At 33.3% G+C, this 27,851-nt stretch overlaps 1 protein-coding gene across 4 annotated transcripts in view; it reads left to right on the top strand.

Moving 5' to 3' along the window:
* Positions 1 to 27,851, top strand: part of C5 (complement C5) — a 117,783-nt gene that overhangs the window by 24,739 nt on the left and 65,193 nt on the right. For 2 of the 4 annotated variants that reach the window (XM_074292942.1, XM_074292941.1), the window contains exons 10-22: positions 1,773 to 1,888; positions 4,512 to 4,697; positions 9,837 to 10,040; positions 10,510 to 10,719; positions 10,837 to 10,992; positions 14,374 to 14,503; positions 15,488 to 15,550; positions 19,038 to 19,232; positions 21,037 to 21,127; positions 22,075 to 22,148; positions 23,406 to 23,545; positions 25,496 to 25,723; positions 27,015 to 27,075. In XM_074292942.1, coding sequence (XP_074149043.1) covers positions 1,773 to 1,888; positions 4,512 to 4,697; positions 9,837 to 10,040; positions 10,510 to 10,719; positions 10,837 to 10,992; positions 14,374 to 14,503; positions 15,488 to 15,550; positions 19,038 to 19,232; positions 21,037 to 21,127; positions 22,075 to 22,148; positions 23,406 to 23,545; positions 25,496 to 25,723; positions 27,015 to 27,075 — 1,854 coding nt within the window. The remainder of the gene's footprint in view (positions 1 to 1,772; positions 1,889 to 4,511; positions 4,698 to 9,836; positions 10,041 to 10,509; positions 10,720 to 10,836; positions 10,993 to 14,373; positions 14,504 to 15,487; positions 15,551 to 19,037; positions 19,233 to 21,036; positions 21,128 to 22,074; positions 22,149 to 23,405; positions 23,546 to 25,495; positions 25,724 to 27,014; positions 27,076 to 27,851) is intronic. The other 2 variants (XM_074292944.1, XM_074292943.1) reach the window with 1 other exon arrangement.

The following is a 27,851-nucleotide window of genomic DNA, read 5'->3' as shown; positions in this document are numbered from 1 at the left end:
TGGTGTGTATGATCTTGGTCTAGTTAATTAACTATTCCTAACTTTAATTTCAACTTTTAAGTGTGGGGATTGAGCTGGAACTAAGGACTCTTCCAATTCCAGATATATGTTCTTATCATTCAGTTGACCAATCAGACAATCAAACATTTATTAAATATCCACTATGTATCAGGAAATATTCTCAATGCTACTATCTTACATCCTATTGGTCCTCTATTCTATGAATAAAAATAATATATACTGAAACAGCTTTGATGCAAAGACTGAATCAAAAAGTCCCAGAAAAGAGGTACAATATACTACATTAATTGAGCAATTCAATAAGCATTTATTGTTGATGATATACAAAACATTGTGTTAAGCTAAGGATACCAAGACAAAAAAAAAAAAAAAAAAAAAAAAAGAAGCAATCCCTGGCCTCCTAGAACTTACATTCTACTAGGGCTCTACAATATGTAAGTAAAATCTGGCATGTGGGTTATGGAAAACTTCATGAAAAGATATGACATTAGAAATGGGTCTTGCCAAACATTGGAGGGGATGTGGGAAAACCGGGGCACTAATATATTGTTGTGGAGTTGTGAATGGATCCAACCATTCTGGAGAGCAATTTGGAACTATGCTCAAAAAGTTATCAAACTGTGCATACCCTTTGACCCAGCAATGTTATTACTGTGCCTATATCCCAAAGAGATCTTAAAGAAGGGAAAGAGACTCACATGGGCAAAAAATTGGAAACTAAATGGATGCCCATCAGTTGGAAAATGTCTGAATAAGTTGTGGTACATGAATGTTATGGAATATTATTGTTCTATAAGAAATGATCAGGAGGATAATTTTAGAAAGTCCTGGAGAGACTTTCATGTACTGATGCTGAGTGAAATGAGCAGAATTAGGAGATCATTGCACATGACAACATTATATGATGATCAATTATGATGAATGTGAGTTTTTCCAACAATGAGATGATTGATGCCAGTTCCAATGATTTTGTGATGAAGAGAGCCATCTACACCCAGAGAGAGGATTGTAGGAACTGAATGTGGATCACAACATAACAATCTCACTCTTTTTGTTAGTTTGCTTGCATTTTGTTTTCCTACTCATTTACTTTCTTTTTTTGATCTGATTTCTCTTATGCAACAAGATAATTGTATAAATATGTTTATACATATTGGATTCAACATATATTTTAACATGTTTAACATATAATTAATTGCTTGCCATCTAGGGAAGGAGGTGGGAGGGAAGGAGGAGAAAATCTGAAACACAAGGCCATGCAAGGGTCAGTGTTGTCAAATTATCCAGGCATATGTTTTAAAAATAAAAAGCTCAAAAAAAAGAAAATGTTTTGCATGACTGCATATGTATATTGAATTATTTTCACTCTCAATGAGGGAGCTGGGGCAGGAGAAAGGGAGAGAATCTGGTATTCAAAGTTTTAAAAATGAATGTTAAAAATGTTTTTTACATGTAACAGGGAAAATAAAATATTAAATAAAGAAAGAAAAGGGAAAAAAGAAATGGGTCTTGCACTAATCATAATGTATACTATAAAGTCATACATTTAATAAGTGCTTAATAACTGTACAAAGTGGTTGATTGGTTGAACAAATGACTAAATGACCAAATAACTGAACCATATACATATAGAAAATAAAGAGAGATAGAGGGAATATCTAGGAAGATCATTCCACTCCATTATACATTATAAAAACATTCAAAGGATGGGAAATAATATTATTTATAAATGCTTATTGATTGATTATTAGGCGGATTTTATGAAGAAGCTGAAATACCTGGAATTAAATATGTCCTGTCTCCTTATGAATTGAATTTGATTGCTACTCCTCTTTTCTTGAAACCTGGGATACCATTTCCCATCAAGGTAAGATGATTTTTTAATAGATAGTTGTAAAAATATGTAAATGTACCTCCTTCTACCTTGATGTGGAAGGCATTGAAAGGGGGGATGAAATAGGAAAAATGAGGCAAGAACATAAGAAATAAAGAGTTTATAAAATAGCTAATTATCTTCTACACAGCGTTTTGTTGTTTGGTGGGTTTTAAGTCTTGTCTGACTCTTTATGTTCCCATTTGGGGTTTTCTTGTCAAAGATACTAGAGTGGTTTGGCATTTCCTTCCCTAGGTTATTTTACAGCTGAGGAAACTAAGGCAAAAAGGTTTAAGTGATTTGCCATGTTCACTCAGCCAGTAAGTGTCTGAGGCCAGATTTGAACTCATGAAGATAGGTCTTCCTGACTCCAGATCTGACAGTCTATCCACTGCATCATCTAAGTGGCCCTCTGCACAAAATATTTATGTGTGTGTGTGTGTGTGTGTGTGTGTGTGTGTGTGTGTATATATATATATAATATATATTATATATATGTGTGTGTGTATACACACATATATGCATGCATATAATGCATGTATATACACACAAAGACACATATACACAATAGTACAATATTCACATATACACAAAGGCAGCACGTATATGCACATAAATACATGCATACTTACATAACACATACACCTACCTTCTAAATGGGATCGGACTAGACGTGGAGCAAGAAGAGAACAAGGAATACTACTAGTTCTGTGTTCTCTAGGACAGGGAAGGGAGAAAGCCTTTATTTACTATAGGAATGGGAAAACTCTGGCCCAGATCCAGCAGCCCCTGAAGCAAATACTAAGAAACAGCATCAGATATGCTGGCAGTTATAAAAATTCCATATCCTTTAAAAGTCTTTAGCAGTCAGTTCCTATAAAGCCATTAAGGTGGAAATGCTTTCAGAAAAAGTACAAAATTTATCTTTCTTCTGTCTTTTCTGTTTCTGTCTTCCCACATATTTCTCTGAAAGTGTCTTTTGAATGTTTCTTTCCTTGTACATGTCTTGCCACACACATATATTTGTATATATTGTCTGCAGGCCTCTTTGTCCCTTTGTGTAACTTTCTGTGTCTTTTAGTCTCTTCTATGTTTCACTACTTGTTTCTCTCACCATGTCTGGCTCTGTCTTGCCTTTCTCTATTTCTCTGTCTGTCTGCCATTCTTTCTTCCTCTCTTCTTCTTCCCTTTGTCCCTTTCCTTTAAATGCTCAGGATATCGAGCTGGCATTTTTATGAATTGAATTTAATTTATTGGCTATAATGTTGTAGAGAATTAGGTGGCACAGTGGGCAGATTACTGGTTCCTAGAGTCATGAAGACCTGAGTTCAAATATGGCCTTCGGTATTAGCTATGTGTTACCCTGGGAAAGTCCTTTAATCTCTGTCTGCTTCAGTTATTTCAACTATAAAGCAGGGATAATTTACAGCACCTACTTCCCAGAGTTGTTGGAAAGAACAAATTAGATAATATTTGCAAAGCACTTAGCACAGTGCTTGACACAGTAGCTCTTAATAAATATTTATTTCCTTTCTTATATTCCCAATCTGTGGGTCACACAGCTAGGAAGTGTTAAGTGTCTGAGGTCAAATTTGAACTTGGGTCCTCCTAAATTCAAGGCGGGTGCTCTATCCACTTCGCCACCTAGCTGCCCTGACCCAGTCTTCATTTTAAAAATAGATGGGTAGAATGTTTTATATTTTTACTCTCTAACAACTCATCTAGTACCTCCCCCCCAAAAATCTTCCTTATACTAAATTGGGGTTTTTCTGAGTTTCTCCCATTTTTTAAAAAGAATGGTAGATTGGGTCTCAATTTCTCATAAAAAGTTTTATACATTTATTCTAGTTGAGTCCTTAGCCCTTTCATGGAAATTTAGTGCATATTTACGAGGGAGTAAGATAGAAGGGGGAAAAAAAACTTTAATTGTTATAATTTTGTCTCCCAGGGATTTCATTCTCCCTATTAATCAAGACTAAATTGGGTAAAAGAAAGACTGCTGCTGTCAAGTATCACAGCTGCTTATCTACTGATCCTCTAGTCTACTCTTTTCTTAGTGTGAAAGTCATGTCATATGGTGACAATAAGTATTTATTAATGCCCACTATGTATCAGCACTGAACTAAGTGCTGAGGCTAAAAACAGTTCCTGCTCTCTAGCTTTCAATCTAATAGAGAAGACAGCAAGCAAATAACCAAGTGAATCAAGGAGAATGATCATAAGTGAAAAAAGTAGAGAGAAAATTAGATGAGTAGTCAAGAGATAGGGGTTCTAATTCTTCAAGCAATTTATTGGCATTTTTTGTGTTCCATCTTCTTAACCTATAACACACAGGGAAGACGTTGGACTAGATGGCCTTTAAATTTCCTTCCAGTCTTACCAAATTGTGAAATATTATTGTGATTTCCTGGAGTTCTCAAAACAGACTGTCTATTTAAGAAGGATTAACTAATTAATTTCTCCTGTTATAAGTTAAGGAGTCTTCTATTTAATCAAATAGTGAGCATTTTGCCCCATGAAATAGGAAGATAGCAGAATAGTTAGAGAACTAATGGTTCTGTATGCTTTAAAAGAAATAGTATCTCTTCAACTGGGTTTTGGTCCTTCTGGTACACAGGTTCAGGTGAAGGATCCACTCAACCAGTTTGTAGGAGGGGTTGTGATAACCCTGAATGCAAAAGCAATTGATGAAAATCAGGAAGAGACGCAAAGAGAGCCCCAGAAAAGTACCACTAATCAAAATAATGGAGTAGCTTTGTTTGTGGTTAATCTTCCATCTCAAGTGACAGCGCTGGAGTTTAACGTGAGTAGAATTCTCCTAACGGTTGTGCTTTCTAGTACAGTATGTACTTTCTGACTGTGTGTTTTGGCTGGTGTGCAAAACAGATGGGAAATTTTTATACATGAGTCAAGTGAACAGCTCTGCAATTTTACATTAAACATGTGGGAATGGGAGCCACAGTTTAGTTGGCTGAACAAATCTTAAGGGGTATAAATTCATCAAATGTACTTGGTAAATAATTTCTCCTCTTGCCATCCCCTGTCCTTACAAGCCTCAGAAGAAGTCTGATGAAATGGTGGTTATGAAGAGTGGAGTTTTAAATTCTAAAATGTTAAATTCTAAGTAGTAGTCTCTATTTTCCCCCATTATTATTTCCCTTATTATGATGGGATGGGGAAGAGGGAGAAAGTCTAAAATGATCTTTCTCTCTCCTCTCCTTTCCTTTTCCCTTTTCTTCCCTCTTCTCCCCCTCTTCCCCCTCTTTTCCTTATTTCTCTTGCTCTCTGGGACCAGTAGCAGCTAGCTTATAAAAGTAATTGTTAAATTTTCAGTGAGAGCATTTACCACTCATAAATCAGCAAATGCTACAAAATTAGGACTTGATTTATTTTTTTCATTAATTGTTTCATCTTAACAAAGTGATGGAGAAAATGTCAATAAGACAGATTAAATTTAAAAGTGTATGGCAGGTAGTAGACATGGTCACTTCCATAGACAATAGAAAATATATAAAATTCTGGGAAAAATTCTTTTTTTATTATAGCTTTTTATTTACAAGATATATGCATGGGTAATGTTTCAGTATTGATAATTGCAAAACCTTTTGTTCTAATTTTTTCCCCTGCTTCCCTCCACCCCCTCCCCCAGATGACAGGTTGACCAATACATATTAAATATGTTAAAGTATATGTTAAATACAATATATGTATACATGTCCATACAGTTATTTTGCTGCACAAGAAGAATTGGACTTTGAAATAGTATACAATTAACATGTGAAAGAAATCAAAAATGCAGGCAGACAAAATAGAGGGATTGGGAATTCTATGTAGTGGTTCACACTCATTTCCCAGAGTTCTTTCGCTGGGTATAGCTGATTCAATTCATCACTGTTCTATTGGAACTGGTTTGGTTCACCTCATTGTTGAAGAGGGCCACGTCCATCAGAATTGATCATCATATAGTATTATTGTTGAAGTATATAATGATCTCCTGGTCCTGCTCATTTCACTCAGCATCAGTTCATGTAAGTCTCTCTAGGCCTTCTAAAATCATCCTGTTGGCTGTTTCTTACAGAACAATAGTATTCCATAATATTCATATACCACAATTTATTCAGCCATTCTCCAATTGATGGGCATCCACTCATTTTCCAGTTTCTGGACACTACAAAGAGGGCTTTCTGGGCAAAATTCAAAGCACTATAGAGATGTCAGTTATTATTAGTTATTATTATTATTCTTTTGCTTACCAAGGCAAATGTTGATCTGGCTACTCTCTCTTACTCTGTGGAGCTTTATTTATTTATTTATTTATTTTTAATACACATTGCTTTATGAATCATGTTGGGAGAGAAAAGTCAGAACAAAAAAGAAAAACCATGAGAGAAGGGGAAAAACAGAAGAAAGAAGTGAACATAACATGCATTGATTTATATTCAAATTCTATAGTTCTTTTTCTGGATACATTACCTTCATATACCACAACTTGTTCAGCTATTCCCCAATTGATGAACAGCTACTCATTTTCCAATTCTTTGCACCACAAAAAGAACTGTAACAAACATTTTTGCACATGTGGGTCCTTTTCCCTCCTTTATGATTTCCCTGGGATACAGGCCCAGTAATGACATTGCTGGGTCAAAGAGTATGCACAGTTTTGATAATCCTTTGGGCATAGTTCCAGATTATTTTCCAAAATGGGTTGGATTACTTCACATCTTCACCAACAATTCAGTATTGTCCCAGTTTTCCCACATCCCCTCCAACATTTATCATTATCTTTTCCTGTCACCTTAGCCAATCTGAGATGGTAGCTCATAATTGCTTTAATGTCCATTTCTCTAATCAATAGTGATTTAAGCATTTTTATGTGACTATAGATAGCTTCAATTTCATGATCTAAAATTGTCTATTTATACCCTTTGACCATTTATCAATTGGGGAATGACTTGTATTCTTATAAATTTGACATAGTTCTCTATATATTTTAGAAATGAGACATTTATCAGAAACACTGGCTGTAAAGATTTTCCCCCACCTTTGTATTTTCCACTTTTAATCTTGTTTCTATTGGTTTTGCTTATGCAAAATCTTTTTGATTTAATGTAATCAAAGTTATCCATTTTGCCTTTCATAATGTTCTCTAGTTCTTTGGTCTCTGTGGGGTTTAATAAATGGCATGACCATGTTTCCTTTGCCAATGCTGAAGAACCATAGGACCATAAAGTCATAGAGTTAGAGAAGAAGAAAAATTATAAAAACTTCAATCCAAAGGTTTTAAATTTTTTTGCATATTATACACACCTTTAACATTCTGGTGAAGCCTATGAACTTCTTAGAATAATGTATTTGATTATAAATGAAGCCAATTATACTATGATATAATTGTTAAGATATTTTCTAAAAATATACAAATTTATAGAAGTCAAGTTAAGAACCATTAATCTAGTTCCCCTTGATTTTTTTTAATAGATGAGGCCCAGAAAAGTTAAATGATTTGTCTTAAGTCCTAAGGCTAAGTAATGAAGCCAGTGTCAAATTCAGATCCTCTAACTCTACAAATAATCACCTATATGTCCATCTCACATGCCCCAAGAATAGGAGTCTCCAATTTAAGATCATAGCACCATAGATTGAAAGCTGGAAAGGACCTTGGAGGTCATTAAGTCTGATCTCTTCATTTTAAAGATGAGTAACTTGAGGCATAGGTAGCAGAGTGATACAGTGGATAGAGCATCAGGCCTGGAGTCAGGAAGATTTGAATTCAAATGTGGCCTCAGATATTAGCTGTGTGACTATTAAGTCACTTAATCATTTGCAAAATGGGTACAGATTGGAGAAATAAATTAGCAAACTTTACTTTCTTTGCTGTACAACTCGACAGCAATAACCACCTACTGCACAGAAGTTAAAAGACTCTTACCCAGGGGCACACTGCTAGTACTGTCTGAGGAAGGGTTTGAATCCAACTCTTTTTGACTAGTACCCTATCAATTTCACCATAATATGCTCCTTTTGACAGTTTGCCAAACTTTATTCTAGGAATTTCTCTTTTTCACTCTCACCTGTTGATGATTTAGATTTCTTGGGCCTCATATTATATTTTTTTCCTCTTCTTTTTTTGGCCTTTGTGAAGTTACTTAATATTACAGTTAGCCCAGCTTTTAAAACAATGAAACTGTTATTTCTCCTCTTTCATATGAGGTGTTGCAAAATCTAAAAATTTAATCAGATATAAATGCTTGCTTAAAAAAATAGATTGGTAGAAAACAGTGATATCACATAGTCTTTTCTCCTTCATATTTTTTCAAATAACAAGTATTTTTAATTACTCTGTCCTTTTTACTGCCCCCAACCTCTGTACTGGACAGAAAAAAACAAAAATAAAAACCATATAGTCTGGCAAACCAAATACTTATGTTAAACATATCCATTAATGTCTGTATCTATCTCTCTGAAGTTTAATTTCATCACTTCTCAGTCAGGAAGTAAGTGGTATGTTTCATCTTTACTCTTTTAGACCCATAATTTATCATTGCATAGATTAGAGTTTTCTCCGTCTTTCTCTCTGTGGATCTATATAGATCTAGATATGCAGCTATAACTATATCTAGGTATCTATCTATCTATCTATAGATTAAAATAATTTTAATCATTTTGCAGAATGTAAGATGAGTCCATGTAAATTATCAACATTCCTTTCTCTATATATCTAGATCTATATGAATAAAACATATATGTAGACATCTATATGTGTATATAAAGAGCTGTATCTAGACAGATCTAGATCTAGAGGGGCAATTTGGTTGAAATTATGAATTCAATTAATTTTAATTGACTCTCTAAATACATCATCATACCATTTGTAAAAAGCAATAATTTTGTGTTCCTCTTGCCTATGGTTTCTTCAATTTCTTTTTCTTGGTTGACTCCTATTGCTAGCATTTCTAGTACTACATTAAATGGTAGGAGTGAAAATGATCGTTTTTGCTTTACCCCAATCTTATTGGAAAAGCCTTTTCCTCCTACTACATATAATATTTGAAATGAAATTTAGAGAGATATTATTAATTACATTGAAAAAAAAGGTCCACTTATTCCTATGGTTTTTAGAATTTTAATAGAAACAAGTTTGGGGTTTGTCAAAAGCTTTTTTCAGTATCTATTAATATAATCATATGGTTTTTATTATTTATTTTATTAGCATGGTTTATTATATTTCTGGACTTCTTTATATTGAACCAAATCTGAATTCCTGTCATAAAATTAGCCAGTCATATTGTATCATTTTTCTAAACTGTTATTTTAGCCTACTTGCAAAATTTTATTGGAACTTTTATTATTGCTAAGTTTATTTCTACTTGTTGCTGAATTTAATTATTTGCTAATATTTTATTGAAAAACTTTATATTAGTATTCATTAGAGTTTTCTTTCTTGATTTGTCTCTTTTGATTTCATTATTAAAATCATATTTGTATCATAGAAAGAGATTGGTAGGAGTTCTGTTTTTCTTACTATTGCAGTTTAAGTATTCCTAGCACTTAGTCCTGCACCTATCACATAATAGGCATTTAATAAATATTTATTGACTGACTAATAGCATTGGAATTAATTATTTCTTGAATATTTCATAGAATTCATTTGTTAAGTCATCTGGTCTTATAGTATTTTTCCCCTTTAGGGCTTTATTTATGATTTCTTCAAGGTTTGTTTTTTTCTTTCTTTCTTTCAGTTATGTTATTTGCATAGTCTATTTTTAATTTTGTTAATTTAACTATTTCCTTAAAAACATATTATTTTCTCTATGTGCTTAGTTTTATTCTTTTTCAGTTGTTGCAAGTTCTCCTTTCTCATTTTTGGAATGAAAATTTTGTTTTTTCTAAATTTATTTTACATCTCATTGTAACGTTCTCATTTGTCTCTTTTCTCCTTTATTAGATCAGAACTGAAGACCCTAATCTTGCAGAAGAAAACCAAGCTTTCAAAGAATATAGAGCAGTTGCATATTCATCCCTTAGTAAAAGTTACCTTTATATTGACTGGACAGAGAATTTCAAACCTTTACTTGTGGGAGACCACTTAAGCATTACTGTTAAACCTAAAAGTCCATATATTGACAAAATAACCTTCTATAATTATTTGGTAAGTATAGTAAATTTCTATTTACCTCCATAGTACATTTCATTACGTTGTTTAGTAATAGTTTTAAAATGGTCCATTATTGGTAAATAGCTTGACTAACTTTTTATCCTACTTTGTCTGATCTGGACCCAGGACCTCTTTGTGTGAGAAGTTACATGGTGATTTAGTCAATTATGTATCAGTAATAATATTGGGCACTTACTTTTGCCCTAACATTTCTTAGTCTCAAAAATCTTACTGTTTCAATGATAAGAATACCACAAAAGGAATTGATACACACTTTTACTACAATAATTACAATGGTAATTAAGAGAACCTGAGTTCATGTAATACATTTAGTGAACCTATCTCTTGGTCATCTCTATTTTAAAAACAAATTAACAAAGGCTGACTCTAACATTTGAACAATTTTACATGAATGGCAAACCTCACTCCAAAAATTTTCATCTTTGTCTTGTTTTTCTTTTAGGTTTTATCAAAGGGCAAAATAATTAATTATGGGACCAAAAAGAGGATTGAACATTTATCTTATCAAAGTCTAAACATTCCAGTAACTCAGGACATGATTCCTTCAGCCCGGCTTCTTGTCTACTACCTTGTAACAGGAGAAGATAGGGCAGAATTAGTAGCTGATTCAGTCTGGTTAGATGTGGAAGAAAAATGTGGCAATAACCTTCAGGTAAGTATTTCTAAGTTTATTTTCTTCAGGAGCCAGCTGTCCACCTCAGTGACCATATGTGTGTTGATATGGATCTCTTTAAAAAATAATGTTTTCTTGTTTCAAATTACCTTTCAGATTCAGCTGTCAAGAAATGAAAACAAATTTACTCCTGGACAAATTGTCTCGCTTAACTTGGTAACACGAGAAAGTTCATGGGTTGCCTTGTCAGCCATGGATATGGCTATCTATGGAATGAAAGGAAAACTCAAGAAATCCATGGATATGAAAAGAGTAATGTATTATAATGCATCATTCACAGGATTGCAGTGTGGCTTAGGACTGTGTTTCAGAAATAATATACTAGTAATAATTCTTATTAAAAACAATGGTGATTAGCATTTATATAGTGCTTTAAAGCTGGTGGAGCCTTTTGCAAGTATTATTTTATTATTTTATTTCATATTCACAGTAACCTAGGAAGGTCTGTAACCTTTTACAGAAGAGGAAACAAATAATGTCTAAGACCAGATTTGAACCTAGATTTTCCTGATTCCAGGTTCAGTGTATCCACTGCACTACTTCTTGTGGAGTCCTTAACATGAAATCATATAATTGAAAAGAACCTGAGATATCATTTAGTCAAGTCATCTACTAAATGTAGGAGTCTGCCCAAGAATTAAGGAAAGATACCTGATAATAAAGTGAGACTTTGGGGGATATCCAATGTAAATGACAATTTAGACAATTTTATGTAAATCATGTAAGTAGATTTATTTGGCCTGAGATATCCTGTTGGTATTTTTACATTGATTAAATTAATCAAGCATTTCTCAAAATTCTATTTTTTTGTGACTTATGTTGACATATATGTTGGGCTTTCCCCAGAAAAAAATTTGCCCTGAAAAAGAACTAAAATACATCCTTAACTGGAAAAAAACCTGAAAATTGTTATTATTATTGTTTATTTAGAAAAGTGATAAATATCATTTTTGCCAATTTCCATTAATTTGATTTCAAGGTATTTTTACATGCTCTATTTAAGTAAATCATCTATTGGACTAAATAAGGTATTTACTAATTCTAGTTTTTTAAACAAACATATTATTTCGTTATTTCCCCAACTCAAAATGTAAATCAACAAATTGTAAGAGAAGTATATTCTCTTTTAGACTAGGGTTTTTACATCAGCCTGAGAGATGATGTAGCAATGGAATGGGAACTAGGGAAGATTTTAGAGTAGAGATGTATTCTGGAAGCTTCTTTTGGGGCAGGGCTCTGGACCTGTTGTTTCATCGTTGTGAAGAACTCCTAATATAAAAACCTATTCTGATGATGTAGCAAATAGGCAACTCATCTATAATTTATAGACCTAGAGAATTGCATGGGGAAATTGATGGGTTAAATTATTTGCCCAGGGTCACACATCTAGTTTGTGTTAGAAATTTGTCTTAAAACCAAATTTTCCTAATGATTGGACCAAATTATTATTCACTTTATAATGCTGCCTCGATGCTGCAAAGGAGGCATTATGGCTATAGAATTTTCCCTAAAATAGCTATTTACCTTATGGCTTTGAGAAGGAATTAATTACCCAAATTAGATTAAGATTCTTTCCAGGACTAAAATTCTGTGGTGTATGTTATGTTATACTACTTTATGACCCACAATTATCTTTAGTTATAATATTTTATTTTTTATAATTTATTATTTAGAAACAGTGTAAATCCCTCAAACGTTAGAAATTCTTGTCTTCAAAATTAAGGAGAACTTTTGGAAATGGTAGTTTTGTTCTATTAACTGACTAATTCAGTTAAAGGCAGGTCTGTGGAAATCATCTTAAGATATATAATACTTTTCTTCAGATTTACTGGTTTATTGAACAAGGAAGACAGTGTCACTAATTATAGAGTATGGGAAAGATCTAAAAAGATCAGAAAGGTAGGAAAGGAGCATGCTATAAAGTTAAACATAGGATTATATGAATCCTAGAAGCAATTTTAGAAATCGTTTTTCAGTCAGATCTGATTCTTTGTGACTGCATTCAGGATTTTCTTGGCAGAATTCCTGGCTATTTCCTTGTCTAGAAGGATGAAGGGATTTCCCAGGGGTCACACAATAAGTGTCTGAGACCAGATTTGAACTCAGGGTCTTCCTTTCTCTAAGCCCAGGACTCTATCCACTGTACAACCCAGGTGTCCTCCCAGAAGTAACAGGGAGGCACTAGAGTTTATTGAATAAGGCAATGATATAGTCAGACATGGGCTTTAGGAAACTTTGGAGAGAGACGAGGCAGGAAGTTTAACCAGAAGGCTATTGAAATAGTGTAGGCATGAGGTAATGAGGGTCTACACCAGGGAAGTTGCAGTGTTAAGAGGAGAAAAGGAAGTAAAGAAAAAAAAACTCTGTTGCCCGTCTTTCCTTAAAAATTTCTTAGGACATTTTGGATCTTTCCTTAACCCCTGTCACACTCCTTGTGTTATATTTATCTGTTTACATATTGTATCTCCCCTCCATCTCCCACCTAGCCAGTGTCAAAGCTCCTTGAAGGCTGGGCCTAGGTAACTTTTCATCTTTGGCTCCTCCATGCCAAGAAAAAGGCCTGACAGAGCAAGAGCTAAAAAATGTTAGTTGAAACTAAAAGTGTCAGAAATTACTCAGTCTTTTACATTTTTCAAGATCTAGTGGGAATACAGACATGAGTACAAATTCTGACTCTGATGCCCTTTAGCCCCATAACAGCAAACAATGCAATTTGTCTAGCTGAGTTTCCATTTTTCTTCATATGTAAAGTGCAGATTTCTCTTCATGAGTTATTGTGAGAAAAGGGTTTTGTGATTTTTTAATGTCCCTGACACTATAGAGGGATTTATTTTTTATATTTCTATTTTTGGATCTTATATAAATAGAAATTATTTTTGTTCTGTCCAGAAGCCCTGAGGGTCTTCCCCTCCTAGTTTGATTTTATTTGTGTGTGTGTGTGTGTGTGTGTGTGTGTGTGTGTGTGTGTGTGTAGGCCATATTTTGCCTCATTTCTTACCTAGCCTAAAATCACTGAATGGTGTTATCTCAGACAAACTGAGACCTAGGAAAGATTTTAGTTTTAAAAAGTCAAGAGCTCCCACTGCATCAGGGATCATCTCCAGTCTTCCCACTCAGTCTTACCACTGGATTCAGATGAACTTGCAGGAGAGAGTGAGATTTTAAGCCTTTAGGATCTCATGTGAATAAATATATTTGCTATGAGGCTTTAGGAGACAATGAAAAAAAAGTACACTGGCCTGGAAGTCAGAATATCTAGATTCTGATTCTAGCTTTGAATCAGACTGTCTAGTTATACAGGATATCCCAAGAATCTTAGTTCAGTTTTAAGTTTGAAAAACTAATTAAGTTCATTCTACTATCTTAATATATACTATCTTAACTTTATTTGTATTTATATTACATTGATATATTATTATAAAATATTCAGTTATTAAAGCTTAATAAAGCTTTAAAATAAATTAAGATTCTAGGGATACTCTGTGTTATCTTAAATAAGACATTTCAATTCTCTGTACCTCAGTTTTCATCTCTGGAAAATGGATTAGATGATTTCAGAGGTTCCTTACAGTTCTAACTTTTCAGAATCTATGAAATTCCCCCTATTAAAATGATTCTGCCTTCCTATTATAGGTAATGAGAATTTTTGAAAAAAGTGACTTGGGATGTGGTGCTGGTGGAGGTCAGGACAGTGCACATGTGTTTCATTTAGCAGGACTTACATTTCTCACCAATGCTAATGCAAAAGAATCACAAGAAGATGGTAATGTGTTCATAATATTTTCTATTATTACATTTGGATTTATCTTATTTTTAATAAACTATAATTTTGTTGTTTTGTTGTTTGATGATAATGGAGAAAAGGAAGAATTTCATAAACAACTGGTTAATGCAAGTAGAAATATTTAAGCTGGAGAAGAGCAAATCAAGGAAGGGAGGGACATAGTAGTTGTCTTCTAGTATTTAATAAACCATCATATGGAAGAGAGATTGCTTGAACTGACAGCACAGAATAAGGAATAGTAGGGTAGAAGATTAAAAAGCACATTTTAGCTGTATAAAGAAAAACTTCTCTGACAGGGCAATTCAAAAAGCAAAATCAGCCGACTTGGGAGGTAGAGGATACCCTTTATTGGGAACATTTTATGCAAAAATTAGATATACCCTTATTGGAGATATTGTATAAGAGTTTCCTATCCTGCCGTGTACTGGAACCAATGAACTCTTAGGTCTCTCTTCCTGGCAGGGGTATACTGGTCAGTGATTAAGAACTGATTCTCTTGGAGGGAAAAAGTACCCTTGACCCAATTTTAAGTTTAATTTGTATTATTAACATTTTATCTATCCCCTTTATAAAGCTAGATAATCAACAAACAAATATATCAAGCCCTGGTTTGAAGTTTTTGTCATTTTTGAGGTATAAAAATGTACACGTTGTAAGTTTAACATTCTACTTTTGAGAGTTGGTTCAACTTGGCTTCAGCCAATTCTTAACAGACTGTGACATGATTATAGCAGCAAGTAAACAAATAAATGAATGAATGAACAAATAAATAAATGAAAAACAAAATACAATTCTTACCCTAGACTTAAGTATTTTTTCTGCAGCGAGACAGACTGTTTATGATGAAAAATAAATCTTAACCTGAAATATTTAATGTGATTTTAAAATAAAGATAATTTCATGGAAAATATATGTAAATTTTTATCATTCCTTTCTTCCCTCCCTCCCCTTTTCAAAAAACAGATAAGCCTTGTAAGGAAATATTAAGACCAAGAAGAGATCTGAAAGAAGAAATTGATAAAAAAGGTACTCTGAAAATTTTGTTTGCTTACAAAACATATATGGTTGTGTAATTTAGGAAACAATACATTTTAAAATGATATTCCCCCCCCACTTCCTTTTTTACAAAATAAAAAGTAAGATTCACTAGAAACTGTCAGAACATTTCCCCCTATGGTATTTACATGTATTTAGGATGGATTAACTAATTAATATACTTGGATTCCTCTTTACTTATAATGGCCTTTTATATAATCAATATTAGATAATAATTAATTAAGAATTTACTTTAACAAAAGTGCTATGTTGGGTGCTGGGAAGATGCAGAGATAAATAAGATGTGTCTCTATCATTTAAGAGTTTATAATGTAGTAAGGGCCAAAAGATACTGTCATATAATATAAATGAAATTATTATTAGTTTATAAGAGCTATATAAAGTGATAGGGTATATCAGAAAATCTACTTCTTGGATCTGGAATAAATAGCTCTAGATCACTGTCCACAGCTTTACAAAGTTTAGGTTTTGCTCATCTCAAAAATTTTCTTTCTTCCTTTGTAGCTAGATAATTATTAAATCCAACTATCCATCAGTGCAAGTTTAAGGATCTTCATTTTATATTATGGGGTTAAGATTTAGGGAAGTTAAATAACTTGTAACAAAAGTATAGCCATATGCTAGTAAGTTGCACATACTGACATATGCCATTAACAAATAAATGGCATAACTCAAATTAACAACAGTCTCCATTTTGTATAATATGAGCTAGTTTGGAGAGCTCTCTCCAGAAGAATGGATATGATGAATTAATACTCTGAGACATACTATACCACCCTTCCCCATACTAGATGGAAAGTTCAGAAAATCTATTTTTGTGTGTGTGTGCTAATTTTTTTCTCTTTAATCCAATTTATTTGAAAAAAAAAAGTAAGAAAAAAGAAAAACAGAAAAAGAATACAAAACAAAATAAAGCAAAACAAAAGAGAACATTGACATGTGCTCAGCAGAACATCAGGGAGGATTCAAAATATATCACAACAAATGATCAGATCCAGAAAGTATATATACATATATATATGTTAGTAGAAGAAATTATATTCATGAATGTCCATTTTTTCTTTACTTCCTTGTAAATTGTTCTTTGTTGTTTCCTGCACACCTTATTTACTTTATTCTTTTTCCCCCCTTTCATTCCTCCCACCACCCCCAAGCAAGTTACAGTTAAGAAAAGATATTTTTATGTATATATATGTAAGTATATACATGTATACACACATTCACACACACACCCATACACAGACATATCTTCCCTATCCATGCTCATTTTTTAATTAAATTTTTCTTTATAATTTGCCTTACTATTACTTAATCTTCCCCTACCCAAGGATCCTTCCCTTGTCTTCTTCCCTTACCGTTTGCTTTTCCATTGACTCATCTATCCCCTCTTATAACTTTATAGATTTTGGAGGTTGCTATACCCTTTGTGACATATATATATATATATATATATATATATATATATATATATATATATATATATATATATATTCATACACACACACACATATATAAATATATATACACATATATGTAATGTTGCCTATTGAACCCATTCCTGATGTGAGTAAATTTTTAGAACTATGAGCCCTCCTCCTCTTCTAATACCTTTGTGCCTATTCTTCTTCCAGCCTTCTTTTGAGCTACCCTATTGTTGATGTGAATCTTATATATACATTTCCCGTGTAAAAAGAACAATTTGTCCATGTTTAAACAGTTTGTGCATGTTGATTTCCTTAAAATTGATCTTTGATATTGGCTCATATGTTAAATTTTCTGGTAAGTTTGGGTTTAGTTCTTGATAGAAAGTCCTGAAAAGCTGAAAGTTTGTTGAATGTCCACTTTTTTCTCATTCAAAATTATGGATAATTTTGCTGAATATGATATTTTTGGTTGCAGGCCTAGTTCTTTTGATTGTTGGCAGATACGATTCTAGAATATGATTTTGCAGTCTTTTATTGTAGTTGCTGATAAGTCTTGTTCAAATCTAGTTGTAGCTCCAGCATATTTGAATTTTTTTTCTTGTTTCTTGCAAAATTTTCTCTTTGATCTGGGGGTTTCAAAATTTGGCAATAATATTCCTTTATGTTTTTCACAAAAGATCTCTTTGAGGTGGTGATTGGTGGATTTTTCCTATTTCTACTTTCCCCTTATATTTTATCACTCCAGGACAATTTTCTTGGATTATTTCCTGCATTATTGTGTCAAGGTTTTCTTTCTGACAGTTCAATTATTATTATATTTTCTCTTCTTGTTCTGTTTTTTTCCCTTATGTTTCACATTCTGTTCTATTTTCTTATTCTTTATATTTTGCATTTTTATTTCTTGGTCTCTGCTAGCTTCACTGACTTCCCCTTGTCCAATTCTATTTTTCAAAGAATTTGAATATTTGAGACTGCACCTCCTTTCCTAGTTGGTTAACTTTTTTTTTTCACAATCCTCTTTTTTTTCTTGGATTTTTTTTTTTTTTTTAGTTTTTCTTCAGTGTCTTTCATTTGATTTTAAAATTCTTTCTTGAGTTCTATAAATTCTTTCTAGGGAGGGAGCCATTTCACGTTACTCTTTGGGGTAGCTTTTTTACTAAAGTAAAATCCGCTGAACATGAACCCTGGTCTTCCATTTTCCTATAATATATTTCAATGGTGGAGTTCTTCCTTTTCCAATTCATTTTTTAAAATAAGAGGTATTAATTTAAGGACCTCTAATCAGCCTCTTCTTTGACCAAGATCCCCCAAGCAAGAACTCCACACTTCTGCAAGTTACAAGTTACAGAAGTAACCAGTTGCGTCTGTACATGGATGCTTCACACTCACCTGGTGCTGGTTCCTTCTTGCCCAGGGCCACATCTTTGCAGCATTGATGGGCCTGGGTTTCCTAATCAGTGGAGGTTCCCTCAGTTTTCCCTGGACTCAGATCCTGACTCTACAAACAATCCAGGAGGTGAAAGTTTCTGTGGCCCCAGTCACACTCTGCCAGGTTAAAAACTTGAAGACACAAAGTACCCTCTGCCCCTCAGCAATAACTGGCCTGTGGAATCCTCACGCCTCTGAGAGTTCTTTATTGCTCTTCTACTTTAAGTAAAGATGTCTGGCTAAGGGTGGGAAGGGATCAGACAGCTTTCCCCTCACTTCTGGATATTCTCAAATGATCCATAGTTGTTCTTGCTTTACCCCCTTCTAGCCAGTACCCTTAAGCTGTCTTTTTGATGATTCTTTGAATGTTCAAGGTTAATGTCACCAGCATGTTAAGGGAGACAGTGGACAGTGGAAGGTCCTAGGGTAGAAAAGTGGAGAATGGGAGGATCACATGGTATGATTTGCCCTGAGCCAAAATCCCTAAGGGCAACTCTGTTTATGTTTGACATATGTTTTTCTGATAAGAAACAAATATGTATAGCAGTTTAATTAAAAATATATTGAGAAGACCTCAGTAAGAATGTGTCTGTTATTGATTACAGCTGCTCAGTACAAAAACATCCGTATTAAGTCATGCTGCTACGATGGTGCACATAAAAGCCATGAGACCTGTGAACAACGGCTTGCCAGAGTTAAAGAGGGAAAATTTTGCATTGAAGCTTTCAAATCTTGCTGTCTTTTGGCATCAAAAATGCGGTCTGAATCCGATCATAAAAATTTGATACTGGGAAGAATTTGTAAGTTCAAAAACTGTGTACTAATTTTAAACTCAGAGTTGAGCATTAAAATGTCACAAAGATAAAAATGATGATGATAATTCTAATAACAGTTAAACTAATGCAGACCTAAGAAATATAAATGATAACTTATTTCTACATAAATCACAATGTAGTCAAAAACTTTTGCAAACATCTTATGTAATTTGTTTTTTGAATAAACTGAAAGATAGAGAGATTTTTATTATTTCCATTTTACAGATGAAGAAAATAAGGTTCAAAATGGAAACTCTTGGATGGAGTTAAAATGATTGTTTAGTGTTGTTCATCTAGTAAACGGCATTGTGAAAATATAAAGTCCTGTTAAAGGACAAATGATTACACTGTCTGACCACCACCACCATAACTCAGGTCACTTAAATAACAAAAAAACTTGTAGCACCTATACAAGAAGGCAGGAGAAAATGGAAGAGTTTCAGAGATTTAGTTTCATAGATTTAGAAAACTTAGACCTGGAAAGAACCTCAGAATTGTCCAATCTATTTTCCAGATGTGGAAACAGGTCCAGAGTTCCAAAGTGTCTTGTCTAAAGTAATACAGGCTGTCCAAACTTATTTATCTATGATTCATTCCATTTCTAAAAGTCTATGATATACGTTTTAAGCTAGACCATTCTTTAACTCAAGGTTCTTTCCAGCTCTAACATCCTATCTTTTTGGGTGTGATTTATTATTTGGATAAAATACCATGAACTTAGGTATCTCAACAATGCCAGAATACTAGAAAATCCTACACTCAAAATTAAGGTGAAAAAAAGATTATGCTTATGAGAATGACTTCTTGGAACTAGCAATTTTATATTATTAAGTAGCTGATACAGTTAAAGGGAGATCTACAGAAATCATTTTAAGAATTCTATTCCACATGACAACTCTCATTAATTGTTCATGAAGAGAATTCTTGAATACTTTTCAGTAATTGTCCTTTTGCTTTCTTGAGATTCCAAGCCTTAGAGGTCTCCTATAAATAACTTCACTTAATTTGAAGCTTCAGGGTAAAAGAAAAAAAAAGTAAACTGACCTGGGAATCAGGAAATCTACATTTTAATTTTAGCCTTGCTACTAAGGAGTTAAATGGATGTCCCAAAAGTCTTAGTGCAGTTTTAAGCTTTAATAAATGAAAAGGAAGAGGGAGAGTGTACTAAGGCATGGAGATAGGAAATGAAAATAGGTTAGTTTGATTAGAAACTAGACTATGTTAAGAAGTCAGTGAATATGGAAAAAATTGAATGTTAGTTAGGCAGATAGTAGTTAAAGGGACAAGTTTCTGGAGTAGATAGAAGGGGATAGAATTAGGATTACAGTTAGCCTTTTCAAGAAAAGGGGCCATCTCTTCCATCAAGACTGGAACAAAGGAAGAGGAATGGGAGATGATGTTGAGCAGTTTTGAGATACAGAATTGGAGAGACAAGGGTATTTATAATGAGCGGCCTCCTTTTGAGAGTTAAATTATGAAGGGTGGGCCTTGGCTAAAGAGAAAAGTATTTTGCCAACAATATGAGGAAAATAGTGCTAGAATCATTCCAAGTATATGTGAATGCATTTATTCCAATTTCAAAATTATTCTATTTTTAAAAATTCCAGATACTATTGGAAAAGGAATTTGATTTATAGTGCATGTCTTTTAGAAATTTAAGTCATATCCTATTTTGATACTAAGTGAATGACTCAAATTACAGAAAAGACTAAGGATTAAGACTAAAAATTGATGTCTATTTTTGATATATTAATCTGTTTTTACTTATTTTAAATATACACTTATTTAGATATTAAGGCTTTAATGGAGATTGGCAAACCAGAAATTCGAAGCTATTTTCCTGAAAGTTGGTTATGGGAAGTCTATAATGTTCGTTTAAGGTACTGTAATATTTTGATTTTACTCTTGGAAATATTGTAAGGATGCTAAGTATATTGGGCAAAAATTTGGAAATTTGTCACCTTAAAGAACATATCAACAATTCTATTGAGAATAAAAAGCAACATTCCCATTCTAGTGTGCTTTCTTAAAAATGTATAATTTTGAGCAGCTAGATGATATAGCATCAGCTCTGGAGTCAGGAGCTCTTAAATTCAAGTCTGACTTCAGACGCTAGTTATGTGACCCTGGGCAAGTCATTTAATCCTGATTACTCCCCTCTTCACTGCAGTACATACTATGCCATTTGCCTCCTTAAATTGATGGCAGAAAGTAAGACAGAAGTAAGATTTCTTCATTCTTCATCTTTTCCTCATTCAACAACACTGACATTTATCTTTGCATTTCCAATGCCAGCTCTTCATAATTCAGATAAAAGGAGGGAATTTCCCTATGAAGAAATAAGTCGTATACAATTTCATTTAACCAAGATAAAAGGAAGATATTATATTAATTGATTTTTCTTGTTCACTCAGGTTTAATTGGGAAATTCAGTCTTTTATCCCAGTGATTGAGAATATGACCAAAATATAACATTCCCTTTTCCCTGCCTTTAGCAAGTAGAATATAGTAAACATTCTTTAATATTAATTTGATTATTGAGAATCTCAAACCATTCTTCTGAATAAGAAGAACACATTATAAACCATACTGGAATTTAAGGTAGAGAAAATATAGGAGAGTTCGGCTATATTTTGAAACTAGAACATGACCTAAAAGTTTTTTTCCTTTTAAAAATAAATCTTTGATATGAAGTTGTCTATTTATAATTTGTTCTTATCCTAATAGCAGAAGGTAGCAAATTTCTAGGAACTTGACAATTTTAGCTAGTTGGGTTATAGTTAAGTTTCTATTCTATAGGAATTTCATAAAATATTTGAACCTTCAGGTACAGGTTTCCATTGACCCTACCTGATTCTCTAACTACCTGGGAGATTCAAGCTATTGGCATTTCAGACAAAGGTAATCAACTTTATCTAATTTACTTCAAACCTGAGGTATGATTTTGTTATCTCATTGAATTTCAATTTCCTCTTGGATAGTAATAACTGACAATATACCACATAACAATTATTTTAAAAGTAATTTTCATGGTAATGATAATCATTTTCAATAAAAATTCAAATAAACCAATGAATAAAATAATTTCTTAAACAATAAAATACAAATTATTTGGCAAAAGTAAAACATATATATTTTGCATATGTATGTATATGCACATGTACATATGTGTACATTTATGTACATATATGTATAATTTAAAAATTACTTTTAAAATACTTCTATGTTTCTTTTCTCTATCTTTTGAGTCTATGTCCTTATCAGATTAATTATGTGTTTGTTTTTTTTAATAATCTTAGCCAGGAGCAAAGATGTTCTGAATCAACTTTCTTCATTTTTTACATACTTTATGTTTATAAAGCACTTTATATACACTATCTTATTAGATTTTCATAACAAGTTGGCAGGGATCAGTATTACTATTTTATGGAAGAAAAAACTCAAATAAAGGTTAAAATGACTCTCCCAAGGTCAATTATTAAGTATTAAGGCTGAGATCTGGACTTTTAAAATTATATTCCTCGCAACTTGATACTTTCAAGAACTTGTGAATTAGAAATCTTTCTTCTATTTGAACCTTATATTTTTATGACACTGATGATGACCACAATATCCCAATTCAAGTAATGTGGAAATTTATAAAATAGGTGTCATCAAATAAAAATCTCAGGGATATGGGAACAATAGAGGGAGAAACATGGCCTGACCTCTCTCCTTAAATGTTAAAGACAGCCACATGCCACAGTAGAAAGTTCCATTTCATAGTGAGAAAGACCTTAGTTCAAATTCTTCCTTAAGCACTTATATTTCCATTGGATTGCAAATAATTACTATGTTTTACATAATTTTAACTTCAAATAATGCAACTCTGAATACATGCAATCTCTTCAGGGGATTTGTTGTTCACACTAATCAAGACCTGACTGTAGTTATAATTGCTGGTTGAAATTGCTTAATTTTTTTAAACCTCTGTTTCTTTGTCTATAAAATTGGGATAATTATAGTACCTATCAGAGGGCTGTTGGGAAGATCAAATGAGATAACACTTAAAGTGCTTTGCAAAATTTAAAGTGCTATTAAAATGTTTACTATTATTATTATTAAAATGAACTATCTGCATGATAATAAAGCTGCTATGTGTTCTTTTTGGTTTCTTAGGTATATGTGTTGCCAACCCTCTCCAGGTAAAAGTATTGAAAGATGTCTTCTTGGAGATGAATATTCCCTATTCTGTGGTGAGAGGGGAACAAATTCAAATGAAGGGAACAGTTTACAACTACAAAAGTTCTGAAACGAAGGTGAGTAGGGATTATAACTATAGATGAAAAGACACATAAGAAACAATCTTTCAAGCCTGTGAGAATTTGGGAGCCTAGGTCTTCTCCTTTCCTACACTTTCTATCTACTCCAAATAATTTTATTTTTGAGGTCTTTGGAAAAGTGATATACTTTGGGTGGGGGAAACAGTGTAAAGGGTGCCCTATATACTTTTTCAAAAGAAAAGAAGTTCAGATGATATTATCCTTATCCCTAGCCTTGTCTCTAATCATATTCCCCAAATTCCTTTTGAAGTAGCACCTCTCTGACACAAATATCTTTAACTATCTTCAACTCCAGTGTTTCAGACAGTCTCTAGAAGGGAAAAAGCATTTGACCTGGAATCAGGGAAAGTGGGTTTGAATTCTGGTTTTGCCACTTAACTAACTTTATGCTCTCAGACAATAAATTTAATCCCTTTGGGCCTCAGGATTTGTTTTGTTTTTCCACCTCTAGTAAAAAAAAAAAAAAAAAAAAAAGAATGGGTTAAGTCATATGATTTCTAAATTCCTGAGCTTCAATTTCAGGATATAAAATGGTGACCCCCCCAAAATAGTCATTGTGAAAATCAAATGAGATAAGAGAATAGATAGCATGTTATAAGCTAGATATAAACTAGATTCTACAAATGGTTGTTATTCTTTGGGTTTGATTTTTGTGTTCTAGGTTCTAGTCTGAACTCTAGTTATGACTATCTGGCTCAATGATCTTGAGTAAATCATTCTGTCCCTCTAGGCCTCTGCTTCTCCATCCACAGAATTTCAGAGTTGAAAGAGATGTCAGTAAGCCTCTAAGCTACCCCACATACATGACAAATGAGAAACTCAATTTATAGATGATGAAACTCAAGAAAAGAGAAGGGAATTGAATTGTTTAAGGCTACAGAATGAGTAAGCGTCAGAGCTTGACCTCAAACTCAAGTCTTCATTTTAAGCCTAATATCCTTTGCTCAATACTACCCAGTATGCTCTATGTAGCAGGTTCTCAGTGAATATTTATGGAATTGGACCGAGTTGAATTGGATAACTTTAATACAAATTTTTAATATTTAAATTTTTTATTTTGGACTTAACAAACACCTCCCAAAATGAGCATTCCCATTTATAAAGTAGAACACAAAAGAGGATTTCACATGAAACTGTGAACCTCTATTCCATACCACTTATTTTTAAAATATCTACAAAATTAATTCAATTCAGTACTTCCAGAGTTGTCTTGCTTGCCTCTACTTCCTTCTGAACTTTCATCTCATTGACTCTGTGTATTTTCTCAACTGTTTCAGTGATTCTCCTCTTTTTTTTCCTTGTCTTCTTTTGTAGGTATTCCATTGCCACAGTCTTTTCCCCTTCATCTTGAATCCATCACTTCTCTATAAAGAGATGGGTAACAAACCTCATTCTAGGTTCCCATAGGAATGTGGTCAGTTGCTGCTTTGACCAGAATTCTTCAAGTTGTCTTGCTTTATGATGTTGATGTCATATATAAACTTCTTCTGTTTTTATGCCCTTCACTCTATATCAGTTCAAACTCACCAGATTCTACCTTTCATAATTTCTCACATAATAATATTTCATTACTGAATAAGTAATAATAGTGAATAATAGTGCTATAAAATTAGTTAGACCATGGGCTCATCACATATCAGGGGTTCTCAAACTACACAGCCTGTGGGCCAGATGCGACCCACTGAGGATGTTTATGTGGCCCTCTGGGTTATGGCAAATGGGCTGAGGGGCGGAGACAGAGTGTGAGGTTTTGTTTTTACTGTAGTCCGGCCCTCCAACAGTCTGAGGGGCAGTGAACTGGCCCCTATTTAAAAAGTTTGAGGACCACTGAGTCATAGATACTGTAAGCAGCAGAAAGAATTCTTGTGTTAGTATGAAATATTCTGATTAGCAGTTTAATATAATTTCTAATCTTTGATATTTCAGTTCTGTGTTCAAATATCTGTGGGTGAAGGAATCTGTCTGGGTGGAAGTTCCTCATCTCATCAGCAAGGGATAAAACATACTCCATGTCTTCTGAAAAATATAGAAGGTTCTTCTATCCAGTTAGTTATGTTTGATATTCTACCATTAGAATTGGGCCTTCATACTATCAACTTCACACTCAACACTCTATATGGAAAAGAAATCTTGGTGAAAACCTTACGAGTGGTGGTAAGGAACATGGTTGTATTTTTTAAACATTTTTAAACCTTGAAATATTTATGTTAGTTTATAATTTATGACATGTTATCTAATGTTATATAGTATGGATATTATCCATTAATATTTTCTTTATTGGTGAGGCAATTAGGGTTAAATGATTTGCCCAGGGTCACACAGTTAGTAGGTATTAAGTGTTTGGGGCTGAATTCAAACTCAGGTCCTCTTGATTTCAGGGTTGGTACTTTACTGTACCATGTAGCTGTTCTGTATTATTAATATTTTCAAAATGATTTTGTTTCTGTGATGTAATTTTAGACATCAAAACTCTTTAAAATTTGCAGGATTGTTACTTCCATTTGACAAATTAAGAAACTGAGGCTCAATGAGGTCAGATAGCTTACTCAAAAACCACACAGTGATTCCTACCTACTGAATTTGATTAAGATTCTGACATGAGAAAGGACAGAGATTATAGACCTAGAGTTAATTACTATCCCTGCTCCTAATGACTTGTATTCCAGTTAATTGCTCAGACTGTTTTCTCATGTGTAAAACTAAAGGGTTGGACTCAATTAGGCCAATCCACACACCTGGCAAAGGATATCTATCTTCATTTTCTATATGAGGAAGTTGAGAACTTAACAAATACTTTCCCTCAGCAAAGAGTATTTTCTTATATAAAGGAGAACACAAAAAGAGGATTATACATGAAACAATTATACATGAATCATACAGCTTGCTTTTAAAAATATATATGATGCATTCAGCATTTTAATTTATTATAGGAATCACAGACAGACAGGATGGATCTCTAAGGTCTTTCCCATCTCTAAGTTCTATTGCCCTATTAGAATATAGAGGAGATACCCTTTCTCCCTTTGCACAATGAGAAGTCCACTCCTCTGACCCTGAGCCCTGTGGGGTTCTTTCTTGTCTGTTTATTATAGTCACCCACAAACTTACCTCTTTAGTCATCTGTGGGCATAGGGACAGGATCAGTTGGAAAAATGTAACAACATGAATAGTTATAGAAATGCATTGAATCAGTGGACAATTTCATCAGGAAGCCTTTATTTATATTAAACAGACATTTGTGTCCCTATAATTTGTACTTCATTGATTCAAGCTCTACCCTCCTACAGTCCCTTTCTCCCTCAAATATTTGAAGACATAAATCATAACTAACATAAGTCTTCTATTCTTCAGGCTAAATGTCCATTGATTTTAAAAATTCTTCCAGATTAAAACATAATATATATTCAATTTTTTCTTAAATACGTTTTATATTGCTATTTTTCAGCCAGAAGGCATCAAAAGGGAGAGTTATGCTGGTTTCACACTGGATCCCCAAGGAGTATATGGTATGCATAGTGTTTTGTACTTTACCTTGTATCATCATATAGAAATACAATGTAAACAATTCATACTGTTATTAATGACATTAAGTGATCATTGATATTATTGATAATTCACAATGTCATAGAATAATAATGACAAGTGTTTTCTTCACAGCAATTAAATATTTTTCAAATACTTATGCAGAGTATTATATTAAGTTCTGAGAGACAAAATGTGATATAGACCTTGCTTGCATGGAATTTATAGTCAAACAGATTTATAAAATGCCAATGTAAAGATAATACACAATGTTCCATGGACACATCAGATAGTCACAAAACAAAATACTGTGTGAGGTCTATAGGAAAAAGTTATTAATTAAATACTTAAACCTACCTGCCTCAGTTTCCTCATCTGTCAAATGAGCCAGAGAAAGAAATGGTAAACCAGTCCAGTATTCATCTTGTCAAGAAAATCCCAAATGGGGTCATGAAGAGACATGACCGAAAAATTACTGAACAAAGGCTACAACAGGTAAAGAGAGAGAAAAGCATGCCAGGGAAAGGCATGGAGCCAGAACATCTCAGTGAATGTTCAGAGAGCCACAAGAATACATGGAAAGAAGGAAATAAGCATTTATTAAGTGCTTAGTATATACGTATTATTAGTCCCATCTTATAGTTGAGGAGGTTAAGTAACTTTCCCTGACATGGCTAAGAAGTATCAGAAGTTAGATTTAAAGCTTTGTTTGGGAGGCTCCGAAGGATAATGTGGGAGAGGAGAGGTATTAGACTGATAC

The sequence above is a fragment of the Sminthopsis crassicaudata genome, chromosome 2, assembly GCF_048593235.1.
Source record: "Sminthopsis crassicaudata isolate SCR6 chromosome 2, ASM4859323v1, whole genome shotgun sequence".
NCBI lineage: Eukaryota > Metazoa > Chordata > Mammalia > Dasyuromorphia > Dasyuridae > Sminthopsis > Sminthopsis crassicaudata.
This window is presented reverse-complemented; position numbering and strand designations above follow the sequence as displayed.